This window comes from Uloborus diversus, chromosome 1, assembly GCF_026930045.1.
Source record: "Uloborus diversus isolate 005 chromosome 1, Udiv.v.3.1, whole genome shotgun sequence".
Classification (NCBI taxonomy): Eukaryota; Metazoa; Arthropoda; class Arachnida; order Araneae; family Uloboridae; genus Uloborus; species Uloborus diversus.
In genome coordinates this window covers 15797931-15825875 of record NC_072731.1, presented here as the reverse complement: position 1 = coordinate 15825875, position 27945 = coordinate 15797931, and the positions used below count along the sequence as shown (strand labels likewise).

Genomic DNA, 27945 nt, shown 5'->3' with positions numbered 1-27945 from the left:
AGCCACTTTGATTTAAAAATTTACTTTGAAATATCTTTTGCTATATTTTCATTCTTGAAATCATACAAAGATATTTGACTTTTGAAGTACAAAAATGGTTCAATTGTTAAATTATAAAATAAAAATATATGTACATCAAGCATATGGTATCAGATCAAATGCAAATTTTGCCTTTTTGTGAATTTTTGCCATTTTAACGTTTTTATTTGATAGTTTGGAGAATCACAATTTTCATTATGAAATACATAATGTACTCCAAAAAAAAAAAAAATTTATACTGAATGTTAAGACAAATTAATTATTTACATTGTATTGTATAGGGGGTTAGGATGCCTTTGCCTGATCAATTTACTTAATGGATGTGTGCTGCCCTGCTGTTTGCGCACTTTTTTTGGCAATCCGATCGGTAAAGGAGGTGGTGGGGGGATTTCTGAAATACATGTGTGTGTTTTGGCAGGCAATTTCAGCAAGGAACATTCACATTCAGTAATTGGTGCTTCGTATGAACGTTTGCATTCCAGTTTATTAGTCCTACTATTAGGTTTGATAGGTGGTATAGTAGGAGGTGTACCAAATTTGATACTAAGAGGAAGTTTCCTTTGCAAAAGAGTAAAATCTAAACTGGTTTTCCGATGCGGCGTGGGTGGTGCTTTTTGCTGGTCAAATGTTGTTTTGTTTTCTAGAGAGGAAGACAAAGGATGTACTAGGGAAGCTATATTTTCTGAAGTAGCCTCACAGTTCAGGTGACTTATTTTTCTATCGACGGTCGGTAAAACACTGGTCAAAGATTTAGACTCGGGAAGATCTAAATCCTCAAACTCTGTGGTTTTATCCCTTTTAACACATTCTGAACTTGATTTTGCCTCGAGTTCTTTTTTGAGCCGTTTAACGATGCCACTTTCTTTGATATCTTCTTGCTTGGATGCATCCGAAGGGACTAGATTACCTTCTTGTTCAGAAGACATTATTTTTGATGCCTCTTTTCTTAACTTAGTGGACTCTGTGTTACACTTCTCGGTGATAGTTTTTATCACCTTGTTTTCCAAGATTTCCCGTTGCTGTCTGACGAGACCGGGTACGGGACTTTCGCTTTGCGTCGGAGGAATCTTGCTAGCGTAAGCGATTTCCTTTGTACCGATATCGGGCAGAGAACTGGCACTACCGAAATCGAAATCGGAGTCAGAACTGGAAGACACCTTTTCAGATGGCATGAAATGAATGGCACTGGTTAAAATTTCCTGCGTCCCACAGATGACCTTGTTGACTGCTTCCACTACAGATGGCGTGCTAACGCTCAACACCATACTGTTGTCTTGTGGATTGAAGCGATGTTCCGTCAAGGTTTTGAAAGACTGAGGTATCGTGGAAGCGAGCGCAGGGAGCGGGTACCACTTCCCGCAGAACGGCACAGACGGTCTGCAGTCATTCCGCAGGCTGTGTGAGCGGCGAATCAGCTTTCCGATTCCGAGTTCCGATTCTGGCGGTGTGGACGGCACGGAGCTCGTTTGAAGCGGGAATCCACTGTCGAAAGACGTCGTTCGGGTTAAATTCTTTTCTTCTATTTTTTGCTTAGTACGCATTACTTTGCCAGGGGTGAAAGGTATGTCTTCCTTATCATAGAAATGATTACTTTTAGGTTGTATGTTGAATGTGTCGTTCTTGCTCGTACATCCAATAATAGGTGCTCTTATAGGAGGCTTAGTATTTTGTACAAATGATGTTCCCTCCTGGTTCCTCACAGTACTTTTAACGAAAGGAATTGCTTCCATGATTTGGTTGGTTTCTTTAATATTTGAATACTTAGAACTTTTTTCCAAATTTAGAACAGAACTTTTATCGATCATTTTCCTTTCTAAATTTGGGAAACGAGTATTTTGGCAACAACTAAATGTACTGGGCTGATTTGATACTTTTTCATTGAGTGACCCTTTTGGAGGACTCGTGCACGCATCGAACGGCTTGAAGGCAGATTGACTAGTTTTAAACAAGTTCTGAGATCCTTCACTAGGTTGTAGTCTTTGTGCTGATTGGATATCACAGGGTTCTGCTGACAGTTTTTTACTCAAACTAGAGTCAGCAAAAGAAATTTTATTCTTACTCTCAAAAGTACTACTACTGATAGGATGAACAGAAGCTTTAGGTTCGTTAAAATGCAAAGGATCAGAAGATACGCTCTCATCTGGCCACAAAGAGGGTTTTACTAAAACGGCATGATGTTTACATGCGGGAAGCTTCGTTTGCGACAACACTGGTTCCACAATTTCGTCGTCGGGTAGCTGTTTCATGACCAATCCTTCATCGACCGGAGAAGATGGTTTAGAACCCGATTCGAACTGGTTGGCTAGATTGAATACAAATCCGGAACGATTCTGAGATGTTGGAGATTTCACTTCACTTTTTGTTAACTTATCACTAGTTGAAATAACTTGCAGTTCAAGCTCATTTATTCTATCTTTAATTGATGAAACGCGGGGAATCGTACTGTCAACATTCAGAATTTCTGTGCTTTTACTACTTTCAGAATAATTTTTAGGTCTGCAATGTAATAAATCACTACTCAATGCTGAAACGGATATGTTGTCCGACAAGTTCAAAGAACATTTTGAGCTTTTTTCTTGTCCAATCCTAGAAATCTTTTTAGAACCACCTAAAAAAATAAATAAATAAATAAAAACAATAAAATGCATTTATAAGATATTAGGAAAAAACAGGTTTACTTTTTTCTCAAGAAGAAATTGGCTAGAAATGTAGCAAGGTATTTCTTAAAACTATTTAAAATAAAATAATCGAAACAGAGTGAGACAGATCAAGATAAAAAGTATAAAATAATCAGTGAATGAGTTAAATTTAAGAAGTTCAGATGAGATTTTGCCTTATTTAAGTTGTATTTCATAATCAAAATTGAAAGAAAACGCTTCTCATTACCAAATGATGAGTATAAAATTCTTTAACTTTATTCCTCCCTCAAAAAAATTCTTATTATTATTCAATGTGTTTATACTTATTAAAAAAAAAAAATTCTTTTTACAATAAGTGTGCAAAAAGGGATGATGTTACTGAAGTGCTGTAATCAATCCTTTTACATCTTCATACATACTAAATTTAGGACACACCATCCTTCTATTCGAAAAAATATCCGTATTTTATGCAACTTTCACCCCTGCTCCTCATTTTTATCCAAGTAAACAAAAAGGTACGTTTTTTAAAAATTGCATTGACCAAAGTAATAAAATACCATTAAACATGGGTTTACTTTTTACCTATCCCAAGAAGGGACAAGAACAAACTTTTACAAAATGAAAGTTAAAAGGAAAAATCTCTAAAGAATACTATTATTTGCATCCAGGATTTTATTTTCGAATGACAACAATATTTTGACATTGAGGATGCAACCTGATTGACATTTTCAAAACCTTGAAATGGACCTCCGAGTTATAGCATTCTTGAAATACATGGTTTTCAGAACTTAGGCATTGGAAGCAAAGATTTTCTTCCACTATCTATGAATTTAGTTTCATCCTTTTTGATAACTATGATATTTGCAGAATAAAAGCTTTTTCAGCTCTCAAATCCCGTGCTACAAACGTGGGCCTCATTATGAATGAGGATAAAAGCAAATTAATGGAAATTTCACATTTCATGATAAATTAAAGCAACTCGATGTGAAATCTATGAAATAAACATGCGGGACCCTTAGCAAGGGGCAGATACATACTACCATTTGAGGGGGAGGGGGTCATGCTGAAGAATATAGGGTTTTGGGAATGAAATAAATCTGATGCTGTGCTTGGGTGTCAGTAAAAAGCACCAATTCGACCAGGAATAAGGCAGCTTTAACTGATTAATTTTATAAGCAATGAAAGAAGCATGCAAAAATTTACATTTAAAATAATTATGAATTGAAAAGAAAATAATACTGCAATCGTTTAGATTTAACTAGCTGTGTTGCCAGGCTTTGCCGGGTCTACCTTGAAAATAAAAAGTGTGTGAAGTGACGTATATTCAACAATCAGGTTTAAATAAAAGAAAAAAAAACATGCAAAATTTCCCTTCCAAACAATGACGACAGATATTAAAATACTTTTAGAATCAAAATGAGAAAGATGGATCTAAAAAGTGTAACCATGGAAACATGAAAATAAAACGGTTAACAACTTGAATGAAGATGACATTTTTCGAACATGATTTAAAAATGCTTGTAACTTTTTTCCTTTGGAGATAGAAACTTCGTTTCTCGACCAAAGGTCAAAGATAGATCTGGAGTAAAAAATATTGTTTTCTCCAATGGTATCAAAAAGGAAACTGTGGCACAATTCCTTCACTTTTTATTGATATATTTAATGAAGAAAGTAGTGCCTAAATTTCAGCTAAGCCTAAAAAAATTCGAGCTAAAAACAAATAACTCCCGCAGTAATTAAGTTACAGCATTGAAACAAATGGTTTAGAATGTGGAAAATTCTACCCTTTTCAACGATATATAATATTAATATGTGCAAACTATTTTTCATTCCCATATTCGGGAATTTATGTGAAATTTGGGCCTAAATTGGAGTAAAAAAGAACTATTCATCGAATGCTTTTCGAACTGGTCTGCAAACCTTTTTCAAACAGAAAGAAATATACTGAAAATTTCAGCGAAATCAACCGGGTAGTTCTCGAGTTTTGTACGTTCAAACACACAGATGCATTTTGGAGACTTCATTTTATACTATGCAGAGATTCATAAATTATTTGAAAACAATGAGGATGGATAATATTATCAACGGTTTAGGGGGGTGCTGACCCCCATTACTGTCCCCTTGTATCCACCCCTGCTCCAAGTAAATCCAAATGATTGGATAACATTGTAAAAGCCTTAAATTAAAAACTAAAAATTAGAGGGGTGTTGATGCTGATGATAGAACATGTTGGAAGAGTATGAGGAGGAAGCAGCCGAGAACTAGAAAGAGCTATCAATCATGCTTGAAAGGAAGAACACTATTTATTTCAATGTGGAAATTGTTCCAGTAACAAGCATTTTTCACTGGAAATGGTGTAAAGCAGTCGAAATATTTTATCTTCAGTCTTAAATTTTTCATGTAAATAAATTTCAGTTTTAACCAGGACTTTGAAATAATATATATACAGTAAAACCCTTCCAAACGGACACCCCTCAAATGCGGACACCCTCCTATGCGGACAATTTTTAATTTCCCCGATTCCAAGGCAAATAACAATATTAAGATCCAGTTTTTATAAGTTAGGCAGGTCAGATACATGCCATTTTTGATTTTGCTAAAAATTTAACTGTGGTTCAGACCCCGAAGTGGTTTTTTGGGGGGAAAAGTAGGAAATAAGGAATCAAAAATTGAAAAAGTAGGAAAAAAAATCACTTAAAAAAGTAGGAAAAAATAGGAAGAGATGGGACAACACACATGTCAAGAGGAAACGAATTTAGAGTAAATTTTATTTCTAATGTAAAATAAACTGACAGTATTTTTGATTTAAAACTGTCCCAAAAATAAACTAACAGTACTTTTGAAGTATTAAAGGGATTTATTGAAAGGTCGAGACGCAAAAACAAAACGAAAGAAACAAACTGACAATCATCAGTATCAAAAAAGAACTGGTGGAAACAAAGATATATGGAAATAAAATCGAAATGAAGAAACAGTTTTCAACAATACAGTAATAAAATGTTTAAGTGTGAGAGAATAAAATGCAATATAGCGATTGCAAAAAAAAAAAAAAAACAATAATAATCCTTATATATTATTTCTGTAGCCTGTTTTAGGTTTCTACGCCAAATTTTCCTCAATTCTTGATCGATTTCTTTGATTTACGCCTTATTTTAAAGCTTATGGTGCTGGCTACTGACGAAAAATAGACCCACGGTCTAAAAATTGTTTTTTTCAGTCGAAAAACCTGTTTTAAAGAACCAGAATGAGGTTTTCGGTTAAACTTATAACTTTAATTTGCGCTATGACCGACAGAGCTGAATAGCTTGATCGGCAGAGCGTTCTCTTCGTAACCAGGAGAATGCGCGTTCGGGCCCACGTCCGGACAATCTGCAACAAAAAATTAGAGAAAAATCGCGTATTACATGAACTCTTAATAAGGGGAATAACAACTATGAAGGAATAGAATAAGTAAAAAGGAAACGCTCCTTGCTGATATGAAAACGTGAAGTGACTTTGTGCTAAATTACTTCGGAAGTGTACGTTTTTCTTTTTAAGCTTTGGCTCTGGAAAGAAAATTAAAGCATTATGTAAGCGAAAATATAAGTAACAGGTTTAAGATTTCAGACTACAATAGAATTGTTTTTTGTTCCGAAAAAAATAATAAATTGTATATTGAAATATATATTCTTCTAATGAGTTTTTGACTCTTTGTACAAATAAAAAAATTACTACCTCAATTTGAAGGGTAAAATATATATTTTTTCTTCTTTTTGCAAAAAAACAAATAGCTTATCACATTTTTACTACATTCGAAAAGCTACGCTTAAAAAAGAGCATAGTTTAATTTATTTTGTATTTTAACCGTGCTGTTAAATGATGAACACGTGTTGCCATCTAAGTCATAACGGTTCAAGCAGCCTGCGGTAACAAATTGTAAAAATTTTCAAAAATAAAACCATTTTTCTTCAATATCTTATCTTATATATTATTCCCCTCTCATTTTAAAATTTATCAGGCTGGCTAATGACAAAAAATAGACTTACGGTCGAAAAATCAAGTTTTCGAAAACACCCCTTGCTGTTTCAAAACCTTGATGTCTGCAGTTCTTATGATTTTTTTTTCCCAGTAAAGTTCTAATGCAGTTTTCCAATTTTTTACGTCGCTTTCGGCAAAAAAAAGCCTGTGTGTGTGTGTGTGTGTTCATATTTTAATAAAGCTTAAAACCACCGGACTTAGTTGTTCGATTAAACTGATAAGTTTTTTTCGGTAGAGCGTTCGGCTATAAATTATCTGAACTTCGGGCAAGCTTGGGCTGTCCGACATAATATCAAATTTATATTAGTATTACGCATTACATGTACACATAACATACACACGTAATAAAATAAATGCAGTGGGAATGCTACTTGGTGTTTTGACTCCTTTATGCAGGCTGTAGTAATCATTCGGATAAGTTGACTGTTAATCGAAAGGTGTTTTTCCCTTTTTTTAAGCTTTGACTACATCCAGACCACTCAGCAAAATGTAAGCATAAAAAAGTATTAGAATTACCTAAAGGAAATCCTTTTTGCGCAGAAAAACATTTTCATTGTATGCTGAAATGTAGATGTTTCTAATAGCAATGTTCGACCTTTTGTACAAATGAAAAAATACTACGCCAAATTAAAACTACGAGTTTCACCCAGTAAACCTTTAATTTTTTATTCGCGCGAATACGATATAAAGCATTAAAATTATTATCAACTTCATTAGCAAGAAATCATTTTCTACTCCTCTGCTTTCTGCTGAAAAAAAAAAAAACATCTTGTCTACTTTCGAAAAATTACACTTAAAAAACGGACTCCATTCAACTGGTTTTGGTTCTGAATTTTAAGTGTTCGATTAAAAGAGAAACATGTGCGGGCATTTAAGCCGTAACGGTTAAAGCAACCTTCTATGTGAAATAGTTCAATTTTCAAAGATAAAAACACTTATTTTCAATCTAATTTATTACTTCTCTAGAATGTTTGTTTTAATCGCTACGTGAGATCTTCGTCATTCTTTATTCAAATTCCATGCTTTACGAACAATTTTAAATCGTATCGTGCTGTTTAATGACAAAACATGGAAGCATGATCTTATTATTATTATTATTATTATTTTGGCAAAAAGCTTTTTTGCTGTTTTTTACTACGCATTCCTTCAATGAATAGCTTTCAAAAAGGAAGGCGCACATACTAAGTTTGTTGGGGTGTCGGGTTGTTAATGAGACTGGCGCCAATTCGAATCCGTGCCAATAAATATCTCTTTAATGTTTCTTTTTTTCCGGTCAGACGCTCACATGGGCAGGACTGTATTTGCCACAACCTGTTTTTTCACATGCACAATTATTGCTTTTTCACGAGTCAGTACTCAGCCACACTTTTAATGATATTTATATTTGCATTGAAAATATGTACGACCAAAAGGTGAGCGATGATCAAATTATCACAACGTTGTATTTAACGAGGTTTTGTTACTGATGTCTTTAAATTACATGCGTTCTCTTCTGCGCTTACTTTTTTTCGTTCTCTTCTGCGCTTACTTTTTTTCGGTTCTTCTTCATAATGTTCTTTCTTTGAAAATTTTAAAGAGCGAAATGTCTTATGAAACGATTCGAAGCACAGTGCGGAGTTCCGCACGGGTCGACTAGTAAAACTCATATTTTGGTGCAATAAAATCATTTTTGTCAAAGATTTGTTTTGTCAAAAACGAAAACATTCCGTCCAGAGCATCCATTTATCATTTGAAAGTACCAACACTTTCAGCTCCTGCTGTCATAAACTAATTAGTTTTGGTTAAAAATAAACAGCAGCTGATATGCATTCTTGCATAAACAGGGGCAGATGTTTGAATTTGAAGAAAAAGGAAAAAGACTCAAAATGTAGAACTAGAATAAATTTGTTCTTAAATATGGGACATAAAATTTATAATAAAATAATTAAACTAAATAAATAACGAAATAAGTAAACTATAGGGTTTGTATTATGTTGTGTACTTTTAGCATTCAACATAAAGTGTTTCAGGCACGTCATTTATGGGGGGTCAGTAGGGTCAATTTCTCCCCTCACTGTCTTTGGCAAATTAATGCTTAACTATAAAAGTTTGTGCGATTTTTGTTGTTTTCAGATAAAATTTGCATTCACCTCTACTAGTCACCCCCGGGGAAAATCAGAATGACAGGCCAGTTTTAATTTGAATCAAGCAACAAAAACGAATATTGTTGGTTTGATAATTTTTTACCTCGTTCTTGTTCCAAAATTTGTCACTGGAAAAAAAAGGAAAAATACATGCATGGTCAACATAACATTTTTATCAAATGCAAAGATCAGTTACTATGTCTCTGTGCGTAAAAGCGAAGACATGTAGTCTCGTTCGATCCTCATCATACGACAAAAATATTCATTTGGAAATTGTTCACAAAATTCAGAGTGAGGGAGGAGAACCTGGTATCAAATGCCAACATATATTTCTCCCCCCCCCCTTTGATCAGGCGCCCTGAGTACAATAACTTACAGTAGATACGCCGCATCGGTATAATTGCCGCACCCCGAAAAGAGTACGAGTCTGTCAAAAAAATTTTAAATGTTCCGAAATGCCGCAATGCCATAAATGCAGCTCATAAAAATTTTGAGCAACTCCTCGATATTGATGATATATCAGAGTAGAAAATACCCATTAAAAAGAAAAAAAAATACAGTACATATTTGCTTGTGGCTCTATCCCCCCACTTTTAAAAATGTAAAGAAATAAAAACGGAATCTCGCATTTAAATTGATTTTTAATTTTTCTCCAAAAATCGAGAACGTTTTGCCTATCTAGGTTTTGTCGTGTGTTTTTTGTAAATACACTCTTTGCAAGGTAAGAAAACGAAATGTTATGAATTTTATAATCATGTTTACTATTTAGAATGAACAATAATCATATTTATGTAGGAAAAAACTTTCTTTCCGCGATTATTTTTGAAGCGATCCGTTTTTGCAAATTTCTGTTACCTGTGCCCTTTATTTTGTACTAACATCAATAAAATATGTACAGTGTACACATTTTTTATTTCTTTACGTTCCTTTTATGGTTTCTCATTGCCTTTCTATTTAAACAGAGCTCCATTTCACTTGCAATCAACTATACAAAAAATTGGCAAATAGGAAATTCTGCTTTTCCCGCACTTTTTGGACAGTCGGCCGTTTACTTTATTTAAAGCTTCGAATTGAGGGATAAATAATATATAATTGCATCAGAATGGGCCAGTATCTGTTTCTTTATTGTTTCGTTAAAACAGTAGGAATGAAGTCGGGGCGATAAAAAGAAAGGTCGGTCATAAACTCCGCAAAGGCTTAAAAGCAGGGCTGCGGAGTCGGAAGGAAAATGACCGACTCCGACTCCTGGATTTTGAAACGCCCGACTCCAACTCCAACTCCGGATTAAAAAAATAATAATAATTGTATTTTTTCAACTCCCTCGCTCTCTTCAGGGGAAGGGGGAAAACCTCTAAACAGAGATTGAAATATTAATTCCTTTTTATGAAAATTTCGCATTTTGTTTTTTATTGTAAACCTAAGACGCGTACAACGTTAGAAATTCAATTTAAAGATCAAATTTTCCAATAGTTACGAGTTAAAAAGTGAGATGACTTAAAAATTCCCTTTTAAAAAATTTGAAAAGGATTATCTGTAATTTGCCCCCCTTTAATGTTTAGCAAATAGATATTGATCAAATCGTGTGCTTTCAATTTTTTAAAGCTGTAACTTGAGAGAAAAAAAGCTTTTTTTCTAAATCCAAGTTCTTGAGAGGGGGTGGTTCGCCCCGGGTGACATCCATCTGGTAGATGACACCCAAAGTTGATTTCAGAGTTTATAAAAAATACAAATACTTTAATTCTGAAAATTTTTGCGAATATATTTTAAATTATATTTTATCAATAAAATTTCAACGAAAATAGGGCACACATACGTCAGGAGCTAATTTTACACAAAATGCGGCGGTATATAAATTTGTACGAATAGCGGTTACTATACCTATATTTCTTCTTCGCTAAATTTTTAATTTAAATTTTATTGGCTGCTTTGAATTAACCTTAATATGAAGATTTTAAGATTAACTGCAATTATTGAGTGTTGTAATCAAGAAATCATTTACACTTATTTTATTCCATACTTTTTAGAGAGAACCAAGCTTATAGAAATATTCTTAATAAAGAAAAAAACATTAGATTATTTCATCGAATCTTTTGGATTCGTACTTTCGCGCCAGAACTTCTTTGAATTTGCCGTTTACCCTTAAACGCTTCAACCTTAGCTACTGGCCTCAATTTACTAATTTGTTACGTTTCTTTTACTATTTTATAATTGAGATCGAACAAAACACTATATTTCTATTTTTATTTGAAAGTGATTACTTGAAAATGTTAGGCAACAAAACCGTTTGCTGACAGTTGCTATTAGTTAAGTTAAAAAGCAAGCAAACTAGGGGACAGCTACAGAAAGTTCGATAAGCACTCAAGCTAGCTGATTGCCATAATGGCAGTTATTTCCTTATTAGTATCTTTTTATACATGTAATCGAACCAATTGGTAGTCCGTTTTTAAAAAATGCAAGGAGAGTCAGGGAAAAGGAAAGAAAAAAAGAAACCCGGAGTCGGAGTCGGAGTCGGCATGTTTTCTAACGACTCCGACTCCAACTCCTTTACCCCAAAATCAGTCCGACTCCGACTCTTCGACTCCGACTCCGACTCCACAGCCCTGCTTAAAAGTCACTTATGAATATTTAACTTTTAAACACGCAGACGCCACAGTGTTCCTTCCAGAAATTACTGCAGTCAGTGAATTAAAAACTTAGGATTAGCTTGTTTCTTTTGCTTTTTAAAATTGAAACATGTAGAAAATTATCAGTGCAGCATTGTAAAAATAAGAAAAAATGCACTATTAGAAGTGCTATACTAAAGAAAGAAAAAGTAGGAAAAAAAAGGAAAAAGTAGGAAAATAAGGAGCGAGCTCTAAAAAGTAGAAAAAATAGGAACTCTTCGGGGTCTGCTGGTTTCTTCGAATGATTTTAGATGACAGGTATTTTTTCTTTTCTTCCAAAAAAAATTTTTGTGACCCACAAAAAATCCGAAAGTTGGTCCCAACTAGGTGTGTTTCTCAAATCAACATTTTTTAACATTCAATTATCTCTACACATTGAGCATCAGCAAAAGTAATCTTTGTGATTACAACCTGATATTTAGTGCCTCAAATGAAATATATCATAAATTTTATGACTCACCTTCAATAGCAGGGGTGGCTAAATTGTGCCGAAGAAAGTGAAAATGTGTCATGTTTGAGGCCTCTTGGTTACATGCGCTGAGGTTAAACCATAGTTTTTTCGAACAATTTGTGTAGTGATGCATAAAAATCATTAAATAAGCTCATTAAATGCATGATTAATGCTCACTGCTGAGAAAAAATAACAGTTTTGTCATCAAAATATGATATAATGTGTACTTTTTAGGGTCCTGTATCTCAGTGCACTGAGGGTCAGTATAGAAATTACTGTCTGCATTTCAAACTAGAGTATGTATATTTTCACAATCAAGTGACAGAAGTATGGGCAAATTCTCTTCAAGAATACAATACGTATTTCAAAAGAGTAAAATGAACTATTTAGTTTTCAATTCAATCAACATATCCGGGTTTAAACTTTCCTCCAGGGACGTCTGATACTATTTAAAAAACTATTATGATCAAAATCTTACCATAAAAGAGTTATAGATTTGCAAATAGACTTATTATGCTTACTCGCATACTTTATAATATGATAACTGGAAGCAAAGTGAAAAAAAAAACGGTTATTATTGCAGTAAAAACATAAGTTATTTGTAGCACTTTTTTGAAGGTGTTTTAGGTATATTTTTAATTATTTTAATTAAGATTGTTTTTTTTTTTCATTTGTACTGTACATTATAGTTCGTTGGCATTCATTTAGGCTGTACATTATAGTAACAAAAATAATTTTCTTTGCACTGAACTACCATGATAGCAATCGACTACTAAGTCATATTTTATTACTTATGATAAAAGCAATATTATGACATTATAAAACAAGGGAAAAGTTGCTTAACTGACTAGAGGGACAATAAAAAAAATGCAAGACCAAGCATATAGATTGAGTACAACTAACTGAATGCGTCGTCAACTCTTATTCAATTTCTTCATTTTGAAGTGCATTTTATGAACCTGCAGAACCATTGGTCATAGTTATGTCACTTGTTTGTGACATAACTATGAGTTTGAGACATACACTCTATTTTGAAATGTAGGCATCAAGTTCCATACTAAACCTCAGTGCACTGACATGCAGACCCCTAAAAAATACACTTTTTATCATATTTTGATGTTTTTCTTTCACTTTGCTTCTAGTTATCATAATATAAAGTATGCAGGTAAGCATAATCAGTCTATTTACAAGTTTATAACTCTTTTATGGTAAGTTTTTGATTGTACTAACTTTTTAAATATTATCTGGAAGTCCCTGGAGGAAAGTTTAAGCCGGGATATTTTGACTGAATTGAAAACTGAATAGTTCATTTTACTGTTTTGAAATACGTATTGTGTTCTTGAAAAGTATTTGCCCATATTTCTGTCACTTGTTTGTGAAAATACACATACTTTAGTTTGAAATGCAGGCATCCAGTTCTACAATGACCCACAGTGCACTGAGATAAAAGCTCATTAAAACTGCATTTTTTTAGCATTTTTCGATACAAAAACAGCCATTTTTTGGCAGCGCAGAGGGTGAGACATGCAACTAATGAAGGCATTGAATAATTTATATATATTATTACACAAATTACATACAAAAACCATGGTTGAGCCTGAATGCAGGGAATCAGAGGGCCTCAAACATGGCACTTTTTAATTTTTTTCGACAAAATTTGCCGACCCCTGAAAGGCTGTACTGAAGGTCAAAATGTACGATGTATTTCAATTTTGGTACTAAATGTCATATTGTCAACACAAGAATTTATTTGGCTGATGCTTAATACACAGAAATAAATGCATTAAAAAAAACGCTAATTTAGAAAAACCTCTTTGTCGAACTCTGCTTTACGAATTTTTACAGGTTCCCCAAAAATTTTTTGGAGCTAAAGAAAAAATACGTGTTTTCTAAAATCTTTAGAAGAATCCACCATAAAAATTTGAACAAAATAAAAAATGGTGTATATCCAAACACCCCATTTCTGCTCGGTTCTTATAAAAACTGGCTCCCTCTATTGCGGACCGCATTAGAGAGGTTTTACTGTATACATATATTTTTTCGGTTGAAGTAAAAAAATTTATGCACATTCAGTTCCGGTCTTCAGTTTAGCTCAGAATTAATGATGTTATTATACATATTTTTTTATTTGTACTAAAAATATGATTTTATCATAAATGTAGCAATGTATGGTAATAATGATAAAAATATGGTTGAAAATAAGTAACAAAATATTGGTTATAGTTAGTTAAAGTAACAAAATGACTGAAGATATATCGAACCGAAATAATCAGAATTTTTTTCGGTTCAATTCTGGTTGCAACCCTCACCAGTTTCATTCCAAGTTACAAAAGGAAATAATACTTACACAGATCAGGTGTTAGGCTACTTTGTGGTGGGAACAAGATGTCTGCGACGACATCATTTGGTGACCATGACTTTGGACGTGTGGGGATTGGATTACATGCTCGTAAATGATGAAGAGATTCACTTTTCTCGCGCATCTTAGATTTCTTGTCATCCAACTTCTTCTTTGGCTTAGAGGAAGACTTGAGATTTGTTTCCGATTTAGAGCGCCATAAACTGTTATGGCGTTGTTTACTGCAAAAAAATGAGATTTGTCAAAAAGATTGCACAAAAAAAAAAAAAAAAAACGACAAAAGATTAAACTGGTCAAAATGAACTCACTTAAAAAAATTGTTTGCTCAAGACTAACAAAATGTTTCTTCGCTTGAGCAACGATGTAGAAAAATTCCCATAACAATGGACACAAAGCTTTATTCCCCCCCCCCCCCCCCAACGATTTAAACTTGTTTACTTCTTTTTCTCAAATTGCAGGCAAGTATATTTTGCCGCCATGGGCGGATTTATGGGGGGTCAGAGGGGGGCAATGCCCCCCCAGTTTTGGGATGAATTTATGTAGTAACAACACATTTTCCAAAAATTTTTTAAAAAAATCATTATTTTTTTGTTTTTGAACAGTTCAGAAGAGCATGGGTGGATTTATAGGAGGGGGGGGGGGCAAAGGGGACAATGCCCCCCAATTTTGCGAGGAGTTTATATAGTAACAACTTATCTTCCAAAATCTTATAACAAAAAAAAATCATGATTTTTTCTTTTTTGAATAGGAAATTAAAGTTTTTTTTTTTTTTAAACTTAAAATAGCCGTTTCTTACAAACAATACTGTACAACTGTATAATCTACTACTCAATTTCAGAGACTGGAAAGTGCAAATTTTTGATAGGTTCTAAAATCCCTGAAAAGAATTGGCGCAGTATAGCCTACAAGGACTCTTGAGCCAAAAATACAATCTAACAAACCAAACCTTGAAAATAATTAGACAAGTCTTTGAAACTCCTAAGCAAAGTGTGCTTCAATTTTATTTCTTATCAAGTGTATAAATTAAGAATTGTTCAAATGGGTAGTATGTTACTTTCTTGATACCTATTCACTAAATCTGTGCACCATTTCTTTTAAAGTATTAACTTGCATCACAAAGCACTTTTAAAGCGTAAAACTAATAAAAAAAAATTATTTGCCTATTATTTCCAATAAACCTTTATAAGACTTCAAAATGCAGAATTTTATATCCATTTTAGGTAATTTTCTCCGGGGGAGTAGCCCCCGGGCCCCCCTAAAACTGGAGATATTCTATATCCCACTTAAAAGGGAGCACTGCGTCACTCTCTTAATACCAGCCCCCTCTCTTTTAAGGTCAATTTAAAAAGGATAGCATGATTACACACAGTAATGAAAACGACACATAGAAAAGTAAAGAATGGCCTTACGCATCACAGAAAACAGGCAAAAACATCTGAGGGGGAGGGCAATTAAAAATGTTGCTCAAAAAAAAAAAAAAAATTCCTGCCCCCCCCCCCTCCCCCCAGGAACTCAGTCCTAAATCCGCCCATGTTTGCCGCAGACCAACGTACATAGCTGGCAATTTTTGTCAACTTAGTAAGTTCTTCTGAGAGCACAATAAATATCCATGTTATTTTTCTCAGCAGAATGCTATTGTTTTTGAAAAATAAGTGACAGACAATTCATCAACCTCACTTCCAGCATGCTTAACAGGTCAGTAGCACAGTGGAAATACAAAAGGTGACCTATGATCTAGTAACGAATTGCAGAACATGTTATAGTACATTTCTCGCATAAAACGAGTTAAATGATGAATTTAGGATTTTCTCAAAGACAGTATTAATTTTTTTAGAATTTTCGATCAATTACAGTTTTTAAAAAAAGCAATATGCAATGATACTATCATATCGGATGATTTAAATTTACATTTCTTTTAACATTACTGAGAAAATTGAATTTAAATAACAGGCTACCCAAGCAGCACAGAGGCGTTCAAAGCTCGTTCTATAACACGTTCTCAGCACACCATCCGACACGTTCAAATTACGTTCTCTCAGAACGGTCTAAAAAGCGTCTATGTGTCTCATCGATCGATGTCGTATAACACGTCAAAATCTGGTGTTGTACCACCTCTTTTGCACCAACTTTGAACGTGGAACATTACGTTATGTTAAAGTGCTAGGAAGACGTTTCATTTTGGTGTTTACAACACTTAATTGCATATTCTGTTTTCACGGGTAAAATCTTCGCAATAGTTATGTTTGTAACACTCCGAGGGGCTTTTTTCACGAAAATTCAGTTGACATCAGATTTCTGCGAATTTCGCACAGAGGACCTTTGATGCTCCGGGATTCACATGGATAGTTTTCACTCCCCTATGGGGACAGAAACTCCAAAAAGAAATTTCCCTTATACAAAAACCCAGTTAATGTTGTATCTTTGCCAAGTTTGGCAAAGAAGACATTGAATGCTCAAGATTTAACAGTTTGTTTTTTTTTTAAACTCATGGCAACGTTTCAAGGTAAAGGAAACAGCATAAACCATAAACATGAATTATGCCATGTATTTTAAATCCTTCGACATGAGAAGTTGGAAATAAAAATTTTAACTACAGTAAAACCTGTAAAGTTGACTACCCTTGTAAGTTGACCACCTGTCTATGTTGACCGCTTTTGTCGGGAACGGAATTAGCCCTATCTCATATAATGAAGGAAAACCTCTGTAACTTGACCACCTCTCTATCTTGACCATCTATCTTGACCACTAATGTACGCCAAATTTGGTCTGGAGTATTGTAAAAAACCCTTTATAAATTGACCATTTGGTTTATTTTTTTAAATTGTCTTCAGCATATTATTTTATTTTATTATTTATTTATTTATTATATATAATAATAATAATAATTTCTTTTTTTGATAGCTTTCAAAGAATGTTTTTAATGCTTTGATGACATACTAGCATTTTACTAATTAAATTGCAGCATAAAGTATATGCTGTTCTTTATTCTCCTGACTTGTTTTTCATTTGTAGTTCTATTTGAGATAGTTTTTTGTACTCTGTTCAATGAAAATAAGTGTCAGTAGAAAAGTTCAAAGTCTTTTTTTCCAGTTTCAATATGTTGGGGCAACACAGGAATGCTGCTAAACAGAGCAGGCCCAGATCTATACATTTTGGGCCCCCCTGCAACAAAATATGTAGGCCCCCTCCCTAGCGGCCAGCAGTGTCTAAGAGAATAACTCTTAGTGCTAGTTTTTTTTTTCTGTTTTTTCTTCAATTTCTAGGGCCGTTAGCCCTTTTAAGGAGGCGGGCCCCTCGCACTGTGGGAACGCAGATCTGGGCCTGCTAATAATGAGTAAAGTTACATGTTTCTGGTGCAAGGGATTAAGAGATAATAGGGCATTTTAATTTTGCCTTTATGAACTGGGAGAGTCGAGCTTGTTGCTTTTTGTGTTATAAGCTTTGCATAAAAAGGCTTCAAAAAGAAAGTTAGTGGGACTTGAGATTAATAACAAGTATGAAATATTAAAAGTAGTTGAAAATGGAGAAAGCCAGAGAAAATTAGTTGGCATTTACGGAATTTCTAAAATCACAGTGTCTAATATAGTTAAAAATAAGAGGAAAATCACAAAAGTATTTGAATAGCATTTTTAATTATTGTTTCACTTTCAATAATGTTAAACAATGAAAGTGGAATTGAACAGAAAGAGTAAGGGTGAATTCCTCAAAAATTGAATACATGGTGCAAGAAATGACAAAAAATTAAAAAAAAAAACATTACCAACCTTTACAAGTTGACCACTTGTCTAAGTTGACCACCAAAGTACTGCACCGCGAGTGGTCAACTTACACAGGTTTCACTGTATATTAAAATTAATAATCATAAAGTCACAAAATCATCTTACACATAATAATACAGAATACGACAAAATATTCAGGTACGGTTATAAATTAAAGAATCTGGTGTAGTCATCACACAGGTTGACTAATTTTATGTCATTAATAGCGGTACCCGCACGGCTTTACCCACGTAGAAAATTAATATCATTTGGTTCGCCTGTATATTTACCAATGGTGGATGATGAATTTCTCGCCAATATGTTAAATTGTTCGCCCATGTCAAGGTTCCACGTTATCATAATTTGCGTCCAAATGATATTTTGATCATTAAAATGTTCTTAAAACTGGAACAGAAAAAGAAGAAAATCCAATTTTTGAAAAATCGCTTCGAGGGGCACACCCCCCTGCTACAAATCAATTTTGTGCCAAATTTCATGAAAATTGGCCGAACGGGTTAGGCGTTATGCGCGTCACAGAGATCCAGACATCCAGCTAGAGAGAGATCCAGATTTCCAGACAGACTTTCAGCTTCATTACTAGTAAAGATTTAACTTTTTCAATTTGCAAACTTGCTTTGATCTGCTGTTAAAAACGATTCATTGTAAGCTTATTAAAACATTTTTTTTCAACAATGAAAGAACAAAATTTTTGAAAGTGATTGAAATAGATACGTTTTGCTAATTTTGATTTCCTTAAAAAAATGTATGTTAATTAATTGGAGCATCCATAAGCAGTTTTAATTTTTAATACATTAGAAATTTGGATGAAGATTATAACTATACGATTAATATAGTTATAATCTTCTCAAATGTTTCAATGTGCTGTAAATTTTGAAAAAACCCACGCTACCGAGATAGTAGGGTTTTTTCAACTGGGATTAAGTGAAAAAACCCAGATGGGTTATTTCGAGCTGAGCAAGGTTTGGTGAATCCTGTTAATGAATGAATTAAAATACATTCAATGAATAAAATAGGTATTTTAAATTACTTACAACTTTCAAATAATGTACGGCTTTGATATGTATTCTACATGCGAGTATATGGAGAAAGATATTTTCAAAAGAAAATAAAACAACACGTTAGCAACTTTATTAAAAATATCATGGGTCTAAAAATTGCTAGGAGGAAATTTTTTGAAGTGCTTTCTTCTCTTTTTCCAGTTTGTTCGATAACTAATTATTAGAATTTTGAAAAGTTTACTTTAATAAAATCTTTTTTTAAGTATTTGAAAAATATCTCTAATTTTCAATGACTTTCACCCTTTAAGTCAGTTTGCGTTACTAAACTTTCAGATTGATTTTACTGGCCATTTCACAGTATTTTGTCCAAATGTAGAATCCGCAATATGATACTTTTTTTGCCATAACTATTCAATTTGCTGTTTGATTAGCACATTGTTCTATTTTGAGTTTATATGTTTGTTAGGATTAACTCAGAATAAAATTTTGTGCAATGAAACAGCAAAATAAATAGTTATGGCAAAAAAATCATATTCCGAACTCTACAATTGGACAAAATACTTCGAAATAGACTTTAGAGAATTTTTTGTTGAAACCCTTAGTTTCCTGCTCCCTCTTCTTTTTTTCTCTGTAAACTGCAAGTGGGGGAATATGGGGTACAGAAAAACAATTAAGATGACTGAGCTTTTACAAAATGAACAAATTGGTGATTTATTTTGAAAATTATAGTACATAAAGAAAGAACGTTGTATTTTATAATAAAACTGTCATTAAAACAGTATTTGTTACTTTTGTCAGTAAACTTGTGATTTTAAAAGAAAAGTGGAAAATGTTCACTTTTTTCTTCATAGGGCAAAGTGAAAAATAAAATATTTTCCTAATGAATTGTTTTCTATTTGGTTATAAAAAAATATTTTTGATTAAATAACTTCGTTAAAAAAATCAGGACTGCTAAAGCGAATAATTAAATAGATTAATTAATGTATGAAGAAAAATAACTAAATAAAAGTGTGAATTAATAAGAAAATAAGTGAATGAATGAATAAATAATCGAATTACTAAATGAAGTAATGCAAATGAATTTATTAACAAATGAATACGCAGTGGTTCAGTAAAGAATAGAGCGACTAAATGAAATAAACTATTTCACTTTGCCCCATCCACTTTGCCCAGCATGTACTTGCCTAATTGTAAAAAAATACTCAAAATACAAATAAGCTAAATATTAACTAATAAATACTGCACTGAATATTAGAAGGTCTCAATTAATATGCTAAATGTTAATAAGAACTACTTTATCATTTTAGAACAACAAAAATAATTTGTTACTTGCTACAAAGTATTACAATACGAGTATCAATGTTTAAAAATTGAATGTATTACCTTACTGTTTTTATCTCCTTCTGTTTTTTTTCTGACTGTAATAGACAACATGTGCTACTATATAATTAAAATAATACCAATCAGATAGGTGGCGGTAAAAGTCAGAGTGAAATATTTCACCATTTCACTTTGCCCTCCTATTTCACTTTACCCCACATTCCCCTAACTCTTCTTAGGGGAGTTTCTTGGACCTCAAAAATAACTCATATGAATTATATTCTTATACTCGTTATTAAATAAAATCAGAATAACATATTCACACAAAAATGAATTAAGAAACTCATAAAAGTCAATGCAAAATTTAATTATTAAATATCCTTTATTTTACATGATACATTTTTACACATATTTTAGGAACAACCAAAAATTAATTTTAAAAATCATATCTATCCCGTTTATGGCTTTTATTGCCTAAATTTAAAATGAAAATAAGCAGACAAAATTCCCAATTAATCTGTTTATATATATATATATATATATATATACATATATATATATATATATATATATATATATATATATATATATATATATATATATATATATATATATATATATATATATATTTTAAGATTTTTAATATTAAGATTTTTTTTAAAAATAATCATATTGATAAATTGCTAAATATTGATCAAGTATGAAGGAAAGAAAAAAAAACCTGAAAGAGGATTCGAGTTTTTTAGTTCTGATCAGAAAAATACGATAGATTATAAATCACAAAAACTTAACTCATTAAAAATAACAATAATGCAGTAATATATCCGTAAATTATTCCTTGAATGGTTATTTTTTACTTCAAAACATTTCTACGATTCGACAACCAAAATGGTAGAATTATAAGCAGAATTTTTTCTATTTTTCAAAGTAATAATTTTAATTTCCTACCTATCCCTTTAAAATTCCATAATTTGTTGATTTTTACTGTCCGTTGAAGCATGAGCAGGAGGAAATTCCAAGCGGCAGGTGATAGCTTTAACATCAGACAAATCTGCAACCTATGGCTACTCGCCATTTTGTTTTGCTTTAGAATAGAATGAATTAAATTTTATTCAATGAATCTTATTTTTGTAACCCTGACTCTTTTGAGATAAATCTATTTTTTTTAAAATACTATTTGAACGAGGAACTTTTTCTGTTAATCAAATAGGTTATTTGTAATGAATATTTTTTCAAACAGAATAAACATTTTTTTTTTCCAGAATGTTCGAAGGTCAAAAAAACGGATAAAATTCAGTACATATAAAAAACACCACTCATCTCCAAATTTTAACAGACTTGTGTATAAAATTTACATGTTGAAGATTTTTTAAAAAAGCTATAATAATTGCCGAGGAATTTGATAAATGGAACTGAGTAGATCGCTAGCTTTTTTCGCCATAGGCCTAACCTATGACAATAATTACAAGGTAGCTAGGATTTTTACCCCAACTTAATTTAACTCGATTACTTTTGACAAAAGTTAATCCATTACTGTATTCTTTAATCTTCAAAGAAACATCCAATTTTACAGAATTTTATGTATTCGAACGAAGAGAAGATCCCTATATAGGAAACTTCTAGCTCACACACATTATACTATTCCGAGGTAAACACAGATAGAGGGCGCTCGAATTAGGTGGCATTAGCACTAAAATTGAACGGTAAAATTAACACCGGTTTGATGCCGTGAAATATTACGTTATATTAGCACGGGAACGGCACCGTAATAATATTACTGTTTTTGTACGCCGAATATAACGAACAAGTGACACTTAACACCGTCATTTGACCAATAACACGATTTCTGTACCAAATTTGAACGTTCTGGTGCTACTGGGGTACTAATTAAAATGCTTCCTTTTATTGACATTCTTTAAAAAGGGCTGCATAAAATTTTGTTTAGCACACCAGCGATAGAGTCCGCAGCAATGGTGTATTTCAACTAGTCACAGGGGTAAACGTTGCAAAAATATTCAAGTTAGAAATTTTTTGAATAGGGGGATGGAGGGCTGTGTGTGCGTGGGGGGGGGAGTTTAGTTTTTAAGTAATTATAAGGATTAAATACAACACTAAATACTTAATAAACAAACACCTATTTTCAGCAAAATGTGTCTACAAACAGAAAATATAAACAAGTATACAAATGATTATTTAAGAATAAGTTATTGCACTATATTTAAGAATAATTTATTTTCCAACATTAGTTAGTAACAACTTCTCTTAAATATGATCATAAAGTACCAAATTCTCAACTTCCTATTATATATATATATATATATATATATATATATATATATATATATATATATATATATATATATATATATATATAAATATAACTTTAAAAAATAATAAAAATCAGTGAATGAATTAAACTCAAATCCCATTCTGAATTTTTTTAAAAAGACGGAAATCCATCAAGCGGGGGTGCCCACCCCCACTAAGAGCAAGGGCACATCCCCTAAATATCATAAAGCCCCCCAAAAAATGAGAAAAATACCCGTCAAAACAACCCTCCTAAACAACATTTTGCTGGCACAGTTTGCGCCATGACCCCCCCCCCCCCCCAGGTGGGTACGCCTGCGTCAGAAGACTGAAAACTTTCACCCTTGACAGGTCAATTGAAGGCAAAAAGCTTGGGCACTAAGCAGCAAGTTTACTGCCCTTGACTAATCCAGACTGATGAGTTTACAATGAGGACAAAACTGCAGTCTCTGAATATCATAACCAGGCTGTTGGTATATTGCATGCAGCATTTTCTGGTCATTTTCATTTTAAAAATGCACAGAAGAAAGCCACTATTGGCAATTCATGCAAGGAAAAAATTTTGAAACTGCATTTAAAAAAAGAGATTATGAGCTGTTCATTAATTGGTTGTTCTTCTTGGAAGTTATAAGACCCAAACAGGCCTGTGTCAAGATTTTTATAAAGGGAGGGGTTTAAAGCTTCTACATCCTTAACCAAGGGGGGGGGGGGGGAGGGAGTTCAATCCCTTACAAACTTTAGTTTTAGTGAAATTGCCGATTTCAGTATGGCATTTATACACACCTGTAAAAAGGACCTGTCCCCCCCCCCCGAAAAGATAATTCTGGCTGTGCATAGGACAGCAGTATTCCTTCATTTTAGAACTTCAACCTAGTTAATGCTTTGTATTGACAAATCCTTCAGCGGCTCTTCCACACACCACAGTTTTTCTAAAATATTATTCTAGATGTTTAAGCTCTAACAGTCGTAAATTACAGAAAAACATTAGAGAGAAAATTTTATTTCTTCTGTTTCGCGAAAGTGCAATACATTAAATTTCACAATATTGTTATGAAAAGTCAAATATGTTATTTTTATTTATCTTATTATTTTTTCTTCAATGGGAGGGAAATACTTCCAAAAACCCTCTCCTTGGACATGGCCCTGGTCCCAAATGTCAGCTAAAAAAATTTGGAAACAAAACTAATTTTCATTTATCATGGTAAAATAAAAGGTTGTAAAAGAAAATATATATATATATATATAACCTGGCATCTAATATTCCTTGGTAAATTTCTAGTTGCTTCAAAAAACCAGAATTGGGTTTAATGCAGCCACGTTTTGTTTTCACAAACTCCAGCGCTCTTTGTAGATTCCAATCATATGCCTTCATAACATATGCAATAACTACAGACGCTGAACGACTTATTCCCATTTTACAATGTACTAGAACTTTTGAACCTTCATCCCTGAAAAAAAAGAAGAGAAAAACATTAAAATATGCTTAGTTTTGAATGCAAAAACACAGTTACATAACTAAGAGGTCATTACATTTCAGCAATTTATACTCACATAAAACAATTCATGTTTATTGTGCACTTCTCATTACATTCAAGATATCTACTTTCATTTTTATGCAAATAATATCAGACTAGAACAGTGTTTCTTAAATTGTGTTCAGCTGAACTTCAGGCTTCCATAAAAATCACTTAAGGATTCCACAAAACTTTCATTTTTTTTCTTTTTTTCCAAAACGTTTAAATCAGTCTCAGAAAATAAGGTTTGAGTGAAGTATTTAATGAGTATTTTCCAAATGGAAGCTGAGAAACTATCAATAGTGGAATTAAAAGTCATTTATTGTCAATGTATAACTTTCAATCATTTCAGTTCAAGAAAGCAAATCTTTTATTGAAACGGCACTTGATCCTTCCTTGCACCAGAAATTTAAAATGATTCCATTCAGTGAAATTCTGGTGCAGTTTAAAAGACACATGTTCTCAATTGTCACGAAATTCTTTGTTGGCACTGTTTTCAGTTAAATTTATGTTCTCGATTTATCTGTCGACAGAAGCTAATTATAACTGTAGACTTAATGCTAAACCTGATCTGAGAAAGCAACTTTCATCCTTAAAGCCAGATATTAAAGATGTATCTGTCATAGTAAAAATAGGTACTGCTCATATCATTAAAATTAAATTTTGTTTGAAACGAGTAGCAGATGCTTAGAGAAATTTGTGTTAATTTTTATATTACTTTTCTTAATGTCAAAAAATGTTTTTTTTTTCTTTTTAAACTGAAAAAGAACTTTCGTTGAAAATAAACCATTACTAGAATGTTGTATGCAAACAAATTATACTATTGATAGAAAACAAGGGTTCCATGAGAAAAGTTATCATTCAAAAGGATTCCTCTTATTAAATTAATAAACACTGGTCTGGAATGTCAGCAAAATTCACCTTTAAGATACTACAGTTACATTGCGTTTCCATTCATGAGGGTGAATTATCACAAAAAAAAGAACAATTTTTTTTTTTACCACGATAATCAGTTTGAAACATCCTCCCCCCCCCCTTTCTCTCCAGCACCATTAATGTACTTATTCCATCATTTTGCTGGGCCCAGGCTAGAGATTCAAAATTACTAGTCAACAAATTAGCCAAATTTTATATGTCTTAACCAATTTTAATGGTGGACTTTTCAATCTTTTTTTAAAGAAAAGTTCAATCAGAAAACTAAGCAACAGTTTTATAAAATACACATTATAAGTGCTTATACACCGAAACCTGTTTTTGTGCGGTGGATAAACACCGAACAAAAAAATTCACATTTAAAAAAAATTGTTTGAAACTTCAGGAATAGCTATAAAAAATAGTTTCTGCAACACAGTTTAAAATATTTTTTTATGCGATGGACAGGGTCCGCATGAAAAAAGTCTCACATAGAAAAAACCAAAAAACCTTACAAAGGTTGAACTAAGAATTGCTTCTTTAAAGGAAATCAAAATAAACCAAGTAGTGATAAGTTTGCTGAATTGTCCAGCAAAATCCCCCCCCCCCCCAAAAAGAAATTTTTGGGAGGTCCCAGTGATTTCCCGTCGGGGTGCCCCTGTGGTCACTCGAAGATACTTCCTCGCACTTATTTTATAAATTAGTTCGTCAATTGAGTTCCTATCTGATTAAACTTTCATATAACCCACACACACAAAAAAAAAGCACAAAAGTCGCAAAAAAAGAAAAAAAAATGCACAAAAACAGGTTTGAGTGTACACTCCTGTTTGTGAAAATTGCAACACCATGAAGAAAGCATCATAATTGAATGAAATTTAATACACAGTTGAGTGGTAATGGAAAAAATTAACGATTACATTTTCAAATGAAACAAACAATAAAAAGAGATAGAAACTAGTATTTTGTGTGGCCACCACGCGCCGCAATAAGAACTGCTACGCGACTCGGCATGGAGTGAAACAAAGTTTAAATATCTGCCAGCGGATGAGTATTCCATATTGTTTGTATGCGCAACCAAAGTTCGTCTGTCGAAGCAACAGGACGAGGATCACGAGCGAGATGCCGCCCAACGAAATCCCACACGTGTTCAATCGGTGACATATCCAGGGAATACGCAGGCCAAGGAAAAATCTGCACCTGCTGTGAATCAAGGTAGGATTTGACAGTCTTGGCGACAGGTGGGCGGGCATTATCCTGCTGGAATATAGCCCCTGGCAATCCTTGCAGGAAAGGAATAGCTTGGAGCTGTGAAACTTCGTTTATGTATCGGGTACTGTTCAAATTGCCCACAATTCGTAGCAATTGTAATCGTCCATGATATACTATGACACCCCAAACCATAACTACGAGTGTTTGTCCACTGTGGCGTTCGATAATGCACTCCGGAATGTGCCGTTCATAGCGCCTGACATGAATTCGGCAATCATGGTGCCACAAATTGAAGCGGGATTCGTCAGAAAAGACGGCTTGCTGCCAATCAGCACGCCAGCTCCGCAGGCGGCGATGGTTTTGCGTGAGAGGAATCCTGTATAAAGGAATCCCTGCTCGCAGCCCACGCTGCAGCAGACGTCTCTGAATTGGTGAAGCACACAATGAAACACCTGTAGCTGTTGACCTTTGTGCTGCCAATTGTCTAGAAGAAGCTGTGCAGTCCGTGAGCGCCATACGCACCAGGTGTCTGTCATCGCTAGCTGACGTCACATTTCGGGGTACACTCCTGGATTTCCGAGTTGTCCGACCCTCGTCCGTACATTGCATCCAAACACGCATGATTGTGCTGCTGTTACGCTGCACACGAGCGGCTTCTGCACCATAAGACAATCCAGTTTCACGAACACCGACGATTCTGCCTCGTTCAAACTCCGAAATTTGCTCAAATTTCACTTTTTTTTGTCAAAGAGGCAAAGTAAAGATTCAGTTAACATTTACTGTAGCGTATAACCACCGATACTCATACATGCCTCACTACAGCAGCTATTTATATTCGGTTCGATCCGCCCGCCATTCAGTGGGCGCTGCTCTGCATACGCATGCGCTACCGGTCTGCAATTCTAATCATTTGCATATCATGCCCTACTTTACATTTCCTGCAATTTTCAGCTCACTCGCGTAAGTCCTTCGTGGTGTTGCAATTTTCACAAACAGGGGTGTATTTTAAAAGTGTAGCATACACAAAGTTAAATAAAAACTTAACAATGCATAAGACATTGAGTTCTCCATTTCGGAAATATTTTTTTCCTGAGAATTTCTAATAATAAACTTGAGTGTTGAGGGGAATATTTTTTTTTTTTTTGGGGGGGGGGGGATCTGAAAAATTTTTTGATTGGCAATACTTTTACCAAATTAGAGATTCTTTGCGAAATTCTATGTTTTTATCTCATTTGGAGTGGTGGTGAATGCTTAGCGCAAACCCTGATTTTGTAAGAACCCCAATTCCAGCTGAATAAAATTCTTTAGGTTGCTTGCTAAGACAGAAGCATTGGAAATGAATGTTTCCATATTTCAGAAAATTTATAAAGAATAAAGCATTGTAAAATTACAAATAAATGAATGAGATTGCAACAGTAAATTCAAAAGCACATTATCAAATCCAAGAAGTTTGTTTTTTAGACTTACTTCGCTCTTCTTATATAACGATATGTTCTGTCCCAATAATGCAAAATTTCTGTCGACTCATCATCATACACTCGAATATTCTGATAATCAAACATGCCAGGGAAAAAGTTATCAATTTCACGAGTCACATTTAGTATATGACCAATCC

At 33.4% G+C, this 27945-nt stretch overlaps 1 protein-coding gene across 1 annotated transcript in view; it reads right to left on the bottom strand.

Annotated features, from left to right (window-relative positions):
* Positions 1-301: 301 nt before the first annotated feature.
* Positions 302-27945, bottom strand: part of LOC129228211 (uncharacterized) — a 192646-nt gene continuing 165002 nt past the window's right edge. Inside the window, exons 11-14 of the mRNA XM_054862878.1 lie at positions 27798-27944; positions 23943-24143; positions 14280-14512; positions 302-2647 (exon numbers count right to left, since the gene is read on the bottom strand). Coding sequence (XP_054718853.1) covers positions 303-2647; positions 14280-14512; positions 23943-24143; positions 27798-27944 — 2926 coding nt within the window. The 3' untranslated portion in view covers position 302. The remainder of the gene's footprint in view (positions 2648-14279; positions 14513-23942; positions 24144-27797; position 27945) is intronic.